At 40.9% G+C, this 12,013-nt stretch overlaps 1 protein-coding gene across 1 annotated transcript in view; it reads right to left on the minus strand.

The window, feature by feature from the left end:
- Positions 1-12,013, minus strand: part of RBM17 (RNA binding motif protein 17) — a 30,657-nt gene that overhangs the window by 15,404 nt on the left and 3,240 nt on the right. Inside the window, exons 2-3 of the mRNA XM_004712622.2 lie at positions 8,206-8,345; positions 4,378-4,494 (exon numbers count right to left, since the gene is read on the minus strand). Coding sequence (XP_004712679.1) covers positions 4,378-4,494; positions 8,206-8,328 — 240 coding nt within the window. The 5' untranslated portion in view covers positions 8,329-8,345. The remainder of the gene's footprint in view (positions 1-4,377; positions 4,495-8,205; positions 8,346-12,013) is intronic.

Genomic DNA, 12,013 nt, shown 5'->3' on the forward strand with positions numbered 1-12,013 from the left:
AATAGCCTTCATAAAGAACCTAGACTAACAGTAGTGGGAGAGAGCAGAGCTGACCAGAAAACGTGATCAGGAATAGGACTTTACCCTCGGCTGGCTGCCCTGATTCTAAACACAGTTCTGAAAGCTATGATCCACTTCTTGATCTAACATCCCTAAAACCACCAAGTTTTTTAGCACAACTTTCTGTTATTCTCTGTAAAAATAAGAGGACTCAAGTGGTCAACAAAGACACCCGAGAAAGCTCGGCTCAGTTTCCTAGCGCACCCAGCCCCTGCCACTTTCAGGAAGTGGACATGGCAAACACAGCATGGCACGAGGGCTGTTCGCACAGTGGATTTTGTCTGTGAATACAGAACTGATATGATAAAGACAGCATTTATTCAGTAACACAGATCCGAAACTAACAATTCCTGTATTGTACTACTCACTTTGACCTTTTGTATTGTAAAATAAACGTCACTTTATGACTAAAAATGAAGAATCCCTATAATTTGATGAATACAGGCATTAAAAAATAACTACAATTACCTCCCACATCCTCTCACTGGAAAATTTAGAGAAATCTATTCAGCCTAGGTTTCCCAAAGGGTAGTTGCAAATTTGTATTCATATAAAACCCAGAAACCAAACCTACTGCCATCAAGTCATTTCTGACTCGTAACAGCCCTAAACAGGGTTTCTAGAGCTTTGTAAATCCTTATGGGAGCAGATTGCCGCAGCCTCTTCTTTCTCCCAAAGAGCAGCTTGTGGGTTTGAACCATGAACCTTGTGGTTAGCGTCCAAAGGTTAACCTAGAGCACAACCAGGGGTCCTTATATTCATGTAAGACATTTTTACAATGCAAAGGTACCTAACAAGATGTCTTTTCAGTTATTATTAAGACTGGTAAGAAATTAACAATCAGCCAACTTATATACCGTATATACTCGTGCATAAACCGAGTTTTTTCAGCACATTTTTAATGCTGTTTTTGTGGTAAAATTAGGTGCCTTGGCTGATATTCAGGTTGGCTTATACTCGAGTATATATGGTAATATTATTATCACAAAGTGTGCAACACAGAAAGAACAAATTGTCAATATGAAGGCTAATTATTTGTCATTTCAAACGTTGAAGAAAAGTATCTTTTACTACATAAATTTAATTTTAATAACCATGATTCTCTAAAAGCTATAAAGAAGAAATCCGTTTGCTTAATTAAATAAAAATTAAAGTGTCAATACCCCAAACAGTCCTATATTGTAGGTAGTGTTATAGAGATAGGTACTAACTACTTTGCTGGAAAAGAGCTGGCACTGAAACGAGATGGCCATAACATTGGTCTGCCAATGCCATCAGCAACACCAGCCTACAGGAAATACTACGCGGAAAGCTCTCGTTATGGAAAGCTGGTCGTTAACGTGTTACTAATAATGACATCGAAATCTGGATCTGGATGGCTCTACCATTACAAAATGCTTGAGCAAGCTACAATGTATTCACTCAATGGGACTATCTTGCAATTAAAAATCTAGCTATGCAAAGAACATAAGAAAAATTAAATAAGGGGTGGAAAAGAACAGTATTAAAGATACTAGAGTCAATAAACAATCACAGAAGACAATGAACTAGTTTTGATTAAATTTAGTAAGAAAAAATTTAGGCAGAGATTTTGAGGAAAAATTTTAATGATTAGAAATCAGCAAAACACACATGACTGTGGAATGCCTTTTTCTCCAGACAGACGATTCGCCTGTGGGAACAGCACTGAGACCTGGCAAGCTCAGTGAGAGGGGTGAGAGGATAGAAAAGCTAAAAGAAAGGAGAGGCATGCAGTTAGGATTGTGTCTCACATGGAATCTGGTCATTTCTACAGGTGGGGGAAGGGAAGAGTCCCTTCCTAATACATCAACAAGTTGAAATTTCTAAGGCAGAAATCTGGCCAAGAAGGAAAATGCAAATATTTCCATTAATAAAGAATGACAGAAAAGTGTTAACACTGCACCCTGTAAAAGTCATAAACTTGTGAAGTCCAGAGAAAGGCAGTCTACAATGCAGTGAAATACAGTTCTTCTAGTCATGACCTTTGTCACTCCAAGACTCCTGGTGTCCTGATGGGTCTGGCTAAGAGGTGGGAGAAGATACTGACTGGATTGCAAGCTTGCCTGTGGCTGTTGTCAGGTTGTTAGTGCCATCCTGCTGGAAGCAGGAGGGGGAGATCTCACTCCCAGTGAAATAGAAAAGCCAGAGGGGAGGCACACATCCTTTGGCCCTGATATGTTTGATTCCAAAGACAGCTGTGACAGCAGGAAGCAGCCGAGAAGCAGTAACCGCAAACAGGAGGAGCTAGCGCATGAGACAAAGCAGTGGCCCTCCCAGTGCAGAGAGCAAGTAAAGCTAAGTGCTTTGGGGTAGGAGGCTGGCTTGTGGAGTGGGGTGCCTCTGCAATCTAGTGGGAGAGCTGCATTTTGCTGACCCACTAGAGCTGAGCGCCTTCAGGCGGAGGCCTATGATGGAGTGGCATGTCCTCTGGGCACTTACTAGCAGCCCCAAAAGAGCTTTGTGACATTGCCCAAGCATGGCAGAAGTCAGGTCAAGAGGCTGGGGCTAGACGTGATGTGCCAGCAGGCATGGCAAGGAAACTGTCCGGCTGAACAACTGTATTCTGGGTTTTCTCGCAGGTGTTGCAATTGTTAACTTCCCTAATAAACATGAGTGTGTATGGTTACTGAAAGGAATGGTCAATCCCAACCACAGACGGAGAATGTCGTGTCAGGGACAACTGGTGTCAGAATAGGATTCACAGGGTCAGAAGGTGTTGGCTCTTTTGACCTGTCTTGTGGTAATCAGTCGGAGACGGGAAGGAGGTCAGATGTGGCGCCAATACCATTTCTGCAGTCCCATTGAGTTCTGGCTGGACCTCATTTTGCCTAGTGTGAACTAGGAATTCTAATTCCAGTTTTATCTAGAACGTATTGTTTTTCAGAACCTCCTCATCCTCACTGACCAAAGTTCACAGTGAGCTGACTGTATCTCTGCATGCGTATGTGTGTGTGTGTGTAGTTACATAATCTGTCAACTTGATGACCTCATTCGGAGGTGTGAAGGCGATCAACAGCTCACTGGAGGCTGGACCCACTCTCTGCCTTCCCTTTGCTGTTGTTGAGACACTCAGAGAGCTGGATGGACACCTGTGCCAGCTTGGAGATGCTTCTACCACCACTGGATCCACAAGACTTTCTACCCAGCAGCCTGTGATCTTTCTGCATTTGGCATCATTGCATGTACAGTGTGAGTCTAAAGAGGAATTTATGGACTAATATCAGACATATGGGCTAATATCGGAATTATGGACTTGATGTGGACTGGGCTGGGATGTTTTCTCAATAAACAATTGCCCTTTGATATAAAGCTCTCTCTTACACACAAATGACTGTCCTTGGATTTGTTTCTCTAGTCAACCCAGTCCAACACAGGGGTAAACTTTCAATAATATTCATACACAACAGCAGAGCCACACCTACCTGATTAATATGTATCATAACAAAGCAAGGAGGGCATGCAAATAATATGTATATGGTAGTTCCGGGCCACCACTCATGGGCAGTTTGTTTTCTGAACATAACTAACATCGTAGGTTTATCGACTGACTCACGGTGATCAAATAAACAAAAAGTTACCCTGTCCCGCACAAGCCTCGGGATCAACTGTAATCACACTATGTTCTACTGTGAGTCTTCGGTGGCCATGGATTATTTCCAACAAAGTAGAATGCCAGGTCTTTTCCCTAGTTGTCTTAGTCTGGAGGCTCTGGTGAACTCTGTGCACGGCAGGTACTGCGGTTGACATCTGAAACACTGTTGGGTATAGCTTTCAGCATATAGCATATGCAAGCCGCCACAAGACAACAACGTGACAGGTGGTGGCACTACGAAAGGTTCTCAACTCACTGCCACTGAGTGGATGCCCATCATAGCAACCCTATAGGACAGGGGAGAACTTCTCTGAATTTCTGAGATGGCAACTTTTTAAGGGAGTCGAAAGCTCTTTCTTTCTCCAAAGGATCAAACTGCTGATTTTGCGAATCACAGCCCAACATGTAACCACCACTCCAAGGAGCCAGAAATCTTTTAAACCCCTTTATTTTAACCAATAATAAAACAAGAAGCATTAACATGCCTATGACAGCAAAAATTGGAACACAATAAAGCCATGAAACGTGATCAATATAGCGTTGTCTTAAAATTGATAAGAATACAAATTACATTGATGACACAGAGCAGATTTCTCGGGATTGCCTGTTGAGTGTCTGAGAAGCCTAGGTGACACACACCTAAAATAACATTGTGGAAAGGTCAAACAGCAACATGGCATGCTGCCTCCTGTGTGTGGGCTTACCTTCAGGCCAGCTGCTACGTGCGGTGGGGTGTCCACAATCTGCCGGTCATCAGAAGAGCCCCCTCGCTTCAGGTCAATTACTGGGGCAAGGACTGTACTTTGCTTTGTCCGCTGGCTCTAAAATGAAAAACCAAACCAAACCAAAAGAACAAGAAAAGTGCATTGAAGTGTCAAATAGAAATTCACACAATTTGTGGCAAATTTTATTTTGGTCTTGAAACAAACCTTTAACGCCCAAGAAAAATCACAATATTCAAACAGGTTTTTAATGCCGTTATCAGCATAACTATATACATATAGGATTTCCTTTAGAATTTTAAAACTGATTTCTTTTACATTTTTATAAGAGGTTTACTGCAGATCCGGTCCCTTTCATTCCAATCTGTATTTTGTTGCATTTTCCCTCTGACCACAGTCATGAAAATCTATAAGCACATTACACTTTGTGCGGCCCTTTCATAAGGAATGGATCTGTTTTTATATCCTGCACAAAAGAGCCTCGTGGATTAGCTTTTTCCTCTTACCAGGATATATATAAAATTCAGCTACTCTCCCCATTATATTATGAACCTACAGAAAAAAAAAGTTTTTTAAAGGAATGACCATTTATATACCATTGGCCATAAAGAGTTTACCATGTTTGATTATCTGACATCTGTATTTTTTGCTAAACTGCTTGGGAAAACACTTGGAGCTCATGACACTTCATCCTTACATACTTCAGCACACTATTTCCCCTGAACTATGGACACGTTCCTACATAACCAAAACACTATCATCGCACAGAGTAAAACCACCAATTCCCCGTTATCTTCTCCTACCTATTCATATTCAGATTTGCTATCCTGGCCTCTAAAATTTTTTAAAACAGTTTTTTTGTTTGTTTGTTTGTTTCCCCCCCTAAAAATCAGAATCCTACCAAAGCTGCCCTAACATACCTGGTTTTAAAATCCCCTTAGTCTCCTGACTCAGAAGTCTCTCTTCCCTGCTCCGCCAACTTTGTTTCCTTTTTCCCCCCAACACTGTTTGATAAAATGTTGTACATTCCAGAGCTGTGAGATTATTCCTGGGGGACACACGTAGCTAGTTAACTTGCTTCTCTACTCCCACACTCCCAGGAAAAGGGAGGTTAGGTACAGCCACGATGCGATTCAGCGTCGAGCTTTGGGTGAGAACCCGGGTAGGTGCCATGGCGTGCTGCATGTCCTCCTGCCCACCCGCGAGGCACAGCCACTTGTCTGCCAGCACCGCCAGCTTTGAGGATGTGGTGGGACTATGGAATCTTCTTTCATTACAAAGGTATAATTTTTTTACCTACTTTGAAAAAGTTATAAAGTTTCATTGTTATCATTACAAAAGGCTTCATCTCTCTGATTTAAAAAATTCTTATAAATTTAAATAAACAAAATTGAATCCAAACACAATTCACAAAGTGACTAAGCAAGTTTAAAGGACTATCAGAATCACATAATTCTCTATTATTTTTTGGGCAATCAATATAGATACTTTGAAATGAAGATAAAAATACAACTACAGCCTTATCTTTTGAACATATGTAAACTCTTCTCTACTAAATATTTTACAGATTTGGTTAGGCCCACCTATTACTCTGAGTAATTGGTTACCTCGTAAATTCATTAATTTAGTTAATACTTACATCTTTACTTCTACACATACCCCTAAATCACAATACTAACTTTACAGAACATGTTGAAATAAATGTTAAAAAGTTACCAGCAGTGATTTCACAACTTTTTATTTAACCAAATGAAAAATCAATCTGAATCTCAAGAGATTTGCTAGTAGCTGAAACTAACATATTTGAATAAATAAAAAGATAAGCCTGTATTAAACTTAAGGAGATATTGAAGACGATATCTAGGAGATTAGGCTCCATATAAAACCATAATCCCTTGCTCATTAGCAATTAACTCTTACTTCTCACATGAGTTAAAAAGAGTGAAGATAATCCATGGGATCTATAAATTATTTATACTAAGCTTTTAAATAAGTATTTGGGAAGGACTGATATTCTTAATTCTCCATGTGTCATCTAGTTTGAAAGCTATAGTTTCTAAATAAACACTGGATAAAGAAAGTAATTCAGGAATGCACTAGGCAGGAAGGAACAAATTATCCAGGACTTAAAAAATTTAGCTGCAAGTAACCCACAAAGCTGGCAATTTTTAAACTGGTAATTAAGAATTATCTCATGCGGCATTTACAACGGCAAAAAACAAAATAAACTCACTGCCATCAAGCTGATTCTGACTCACAGTGACCCGTGTAGGACAGAATCGAACTGCCCCTCTTGGTTCTCGAGACTGGAAATCTTTACGGGAGTAGAAAGCCTCATCTTTTGCCTGTGGAGCAGCGGAGGGTTTCAAAGTGCTGATCTCGAGGTAGCTGCCTAATATGTAACCCCCTCTGCCACCAGGGCTCCCCTCAATACTGTAGCTAGCTCTAGTGTGCTGCTGACTCTGCCTTTCTATTTTATTATCTTCCATCGAACCAAGACCATAAACCATTTATGTTTACACAAAGTACAAATGAGTTCATGTTAGAAAGTATTGGCATAGCCCCAGTTACTTTGCCAAGATTAGGCCTTGAATTAAATTAATACTAAAATGATATGGGCATTGGGATATAAAACTTTTTTTAAAGCAACTTAAATGCATAGCAAAAGTTAAACACAAAATTTGCACAGATTAAAGAAACTGAACAGAGCAAAATATGTGTATGTATGTATGTATGCATATATATATACACCTGGAAAAATGATGATGTAGTAAAAGACAAAATAGAACATAAAACTTATTATGGAAAATTTCACAAAAAAACAAAATTAGAGGGAGAAGTTTGATGAATTCTTAAGTATCTCTCACCCAGCATCAACGATGATTAATTCTTGGTCAATTTTGTTTCATTTATTGCCCTAACCCCCTGCCCCGGACTATTTTTAAGAAAATCCCATATGTCATTTTTTCAATGTCCATCTCTGTAATAATTTCTCAACCCTTTTTTAAAGCCATCAGATAGCACCTCCCACAAATGTTAATAAACATTCCCGATGGCCTGACTCGCTGCCATCTAGTCAATTCTGACTCATAGTGACTACAGGATAGGCAACTACCCCTGTGGGCTTCTGAGACTCTAACTTCATGGGAATAGAGTTTCATTGCTCCACCAGGAGCAGCTGGTGGTTTTGAACTGTTGACCTTGAAGTTAACAGCCCAACGAATAACTACTACGCCATCAGGGGCCCTTATAACAAACCATAATACTATCCCATTTCTAAAAATATCTGACAGTAAAATTGTAATAGTATTAAGTATCGAGTCAACAACCAGGCTTTTAATGCTCTACCTGTTGAACTGTTGAAAGTCTATAGCCAATGTCCCAGGTTTGCCATGGGGACAAAAACAACATGCTCCATAGTCAGAATCAACTGACACTTCAACCACGCACGCACAGCCAGCAGCCGAGTGAGAACTGCATTTCTCAAAGCGCTGCTTGTAAGCCACCCACAACAATGATACAAACAGGAAAGCGATTTAAAAATGCAGGTGCCAGGGACCCCATCCCATAACCAAACTTTGGCAGAGTATCAGGAAAATGGTTCTCCACCTGCATCTGAAGCAAGTTCTCAAGGGGTTTTTAGCACACTGAAGTCTGAAAACCAGCATTATTGCTTGGAATACCCTGGAAGCTTTTAATTCCAGGAAACAGGAGATGCAAATAAACCTTATGCTCTTCCTTCTTTTTGACTCAACGCCTCCTTCCCTTATAAATCCCACCCTAGAGACATCTCTCCCACTTTCAGTTTACCTTTGCTTGCGTGAGAGCTGCCTTCTTCACCTGAAGCTGAGACTGCAGAAGCTTGAAGTTTTTGGACCAGCCTTCTGTTTTCGAATCACTGGTCTCCACTCCCAGGTCATCATACAGGGACATTTTCCTTCCAGTTAATGCTGAAAGGCAAAGGAAGTGGGGGTTAAAAACACAAAACACAGCAAAGAGTTCACACCTCTTCATGCTAACCTAACTTTGCACCTGGGATTCTAGAATTAAAAGGCATCACCTGGATTCTAGTCCAGACCCCAGTATCAAACGTCAAGCATCCTGATGTCACCAGTGCAATGCTTTTCCTAATACATGAAGCCATACCCGTCTATTTTCCATAAAATTAAACCTCTAGAATTAATGTTTCTATCTTTACAGATCATGTGTCAAGTGATTCACATGTGAAGCCCTTCTGTTCTGCAGCATGATGATGTAAGAGGACAGTTCTAGATTCAAAACATTATTAATCACATTTACCTATCCTCAAATTTACAAATTCTATTTTATCTCAGTAGCAAAAAGGAGAAGCCTTACAAGATATCAATTACGAGGTGATGTACTGTAATTAGTTACACTTTTATAAAGAGAATACTTAAGCGCACACATACACATAAGAAAAAGAACGACAGATGTCACAGATGTTGTGTCTTTGATGATTATAATTATTGAGGGGGGAGGGGAAAGGGAGGATGGGCCTTTAACCCCCTGAATACCTCTTATCCTACCAAGTAGACATTTGTAATAGTCAATGACATTAATAAAATGATAGCCATCAATCTACAAGAAAATGATTAATATCCCCACAGAATAGGGGAATACAGGACAACAAAAGCAACAATACAACTCTGTTAAAGGCACGATTATGCAGGTATGTTAAATGTAAAACCTGTAGTAAGTCACAAGACAAAACAAAGCAACACCATAGCTGATCTGACTCACGGTAATCCTACGGGGCAGACTGGAACTGCTACATAAGGTTTCTGAGGCGACACATTTTTAGGGACGCAAAAAGCCACAACATTCTCCCAAGTGGCTGGTGGCTTCAACAGCTGACCTATCTGTTAGCAGTCCGTGCTTAACCCACTGCAGCCCAAACTTTATAGATAAGGAAACATGGGGGCTTATAGTAATTTGCCCAAGGTTATAGGAAACCTCTTGGTAAGCTCTCAGGCGAACACTGAGCCCTTACTAATACATCCCAAATGCCATCTCTTACCAAGTGCAATACTCTTGACATTCACAAACATGACCCACTTCTCAAAATCAATTGTAAATCAATGCTTGGTACAAGTTGTTCCTAATAATGAACACACTCCAAAAGTCTGTCGTTACCAGGTGCTCAGAAAGCGTTTTCCCGAAGAAGCTGTACAGTACAAATGCTCTGTGTTCCTCCGCGCTGTTTCAGAAGGAATAGAAAAGAAGGGATTATTTACCCCTGACCCCCTAATTGGGTTAGGTCTGACTCGGGAAAAATCAGTGTATTCCTCCTTTCATCCCTTCTCTTAGTGGGACACGAAGACGCTGCTACCCCACACTTCAGCGGTCTTAGTTCCACACTTGGTTGGGGGTGAAAGGTGACCAGCAGAGGAGAACAACTTTTATTCCCTCAGAACAGGTACTGAGGTTTTAGGTGAAGGAACTCCCAGCCTGAGCGGTTAACCAGTTGCCACCAAACGGACTCCGACTCATGGCAATCCCAAGTTGTCAGAGTAGAAAGGTTTTCAATGGCTGGCTTTTCAGTAGGTCGCCAGATTCCTCCTCCATGGGATCTCTGGGTGGGATTCAACCTCCAACCTTTTGGTTAGCCTCATAACATGTCCAAAACCAATGGGATGAAGTCTCGACACCCCTCTAAGACTGATGGTTAGAATGAAAACACTGAAAATGTGTGGCCTGCTCCCTTCTCCTGCTCCCCACGAAGGCTTCGGTGACAACTCACCAGCTCAGCTGATGTTACGCAAGGAACTTCCCTACAGAACATAACCAAATCCCCTCAAACCAAGCCATTGCCATCAAGTCCCTTCCGATGGTTTAATCTAGGGTGGTCCCAGGACAGCCTGGTGATTTGAACCACCGACCTCATGGTCAGCAGTCCAAAACTTACCCCATAGCACCACCAAACCAAACCAAACCAAACCAAATTCACTGCCACTGACTCACTTCAACCACACAGGGCAGGGAAGAACTTCCCCAGTGGCTGAGACTGCAACTTTTTACGGGAACAGAAAGCCTCTTTCTCCCTCAGAGCGGCTGGTGATTTCAAACTACTGACCTTGGGGTTAGCAGCCCAACAGTAACCCACTATGCCACCAGGGCTCCTGCAAGGTCCTCCTCATCCTAAAAACGCACTGTCATTATGTGGGTCCCGACTCATAATAACCCTACCCCTACAAGCACCCACAAATGAATTCAACACCAAACCCAAAAGCCAAGTGCTTGACAAGAAACCACAACTTAACTGTTGGGCTCCATTCGTCTCACCTATGTGATTTATACCCAAGTAAAGCATCAACCTGAATCCTGTTCTCAGTACCTTTGCTTTCCCCCTTTTATACAGTCTTTAAAAATATAGCTTTATTTTATCTGTTCCTTAAAGGTGTGTATACTTTTGCTTTAGTGTTTTAAGTATTTATGGACATACCACCCTTTATGGGTCCTTTCTCCATATTGCAACAATGAAATGTAACAAGTATATTAAAACTCTACAAGGTGTAACCTTATCTTAAGATATTAGATGTCATAACACATTTATTTCAAAAATTCTGGCCTGGGTAATAAGCAAGCTTACTTTCAAAATATTTGGATAGACTATAAGAAGCCAGAATCAAATGTAAATATGAAGTAAAGAGCTCTTTCTTATAAAGTATTTAAAATATTTACAACTTACCACCACCCCTTTTACAGTAACAGCATCCTCCAATTAGCATTATTTTTCATATGTGCTCCATTTTTAATAAGAAACAGCTCTGCCAGAAGGAAGAATGGTAATTTTTCCATATTCCACCTAAGCTGGCCAACTGTTTCTGAAAACATGGGCAACTGGCAGAAAAACAACATGGTGCAGACTGGTCTTTTTAGAAGCATCGCTCCCCAGACTGGTCTTTTTAGAAGCATCGCTCCCTGGCCCCCCAATCTTTCAAGTGCATCTCTGAAGCTTTTAGTGGCTACGCTTAGTTTATATCCCAGACATACTTAAATCATAACACCGTTTACATGTTGTACTTACTGGCTTAGGCGTCTCCAACTACACTACAAGCCCCATAAAGCCCATGTTTTTGTGTTACCTTTGCATCTCTAGTTCAGCTTCTGCTTGAAACATTCGACGCACTTAATAAGTATTTTCTATACCTATCAGTGAGTGGTTGGAACATGTTAATGTACTAGTTATGTCACAGTACTATCAAACAGGAAGGTCTGTTGCTATGATGCTGGACACTGTCAAGGCATTTCAAATACCAGCAGTCACCCATGCTATATAGGTTAAGCTCCGAGACCAGTGCTTTCCCAAGTGGACAATATCACCCAGTGATTTTGGATTACAGCCTACAGTACAAAAGTTTTTAATTGCCAGGGGGTGCTGAGAAATTTTTCTGAAAAGAGACAAACAGGCCCAATAAGTTTGGAACCTTATGTTCTAGACCAGGGGTCCTCAAACTTTTTTAAACAGGGGGCCAGTTCACTGTCACTCAGACTGTTGGAGGGCCAGACTACAGTTTAAAAAAAACTATGAACAAATTCCTATGCACACTGCACATATCTTATTTTGAAGTAAAAAACAAAATGAGGCAAAAACACC

The sequence above is a fragment of the Echinops telfairi genome, unplaced genomic scaffold (genome assembly GCF_000313985.2).
Source record: "Echinops telfairi isolate 266 unplaced genomic scaffold, ASM31398v2 ScPeMD7_7473;HRSCAF=8511, whole genome shotgun sequence".
NCBI classification, from domain to species: domain Eukaryota; kingdom Metazoa; phylum Chordata; class Mammalia; order Afrosoricida; family Tenrecidae; genus Echinops; species Echinops telfairi.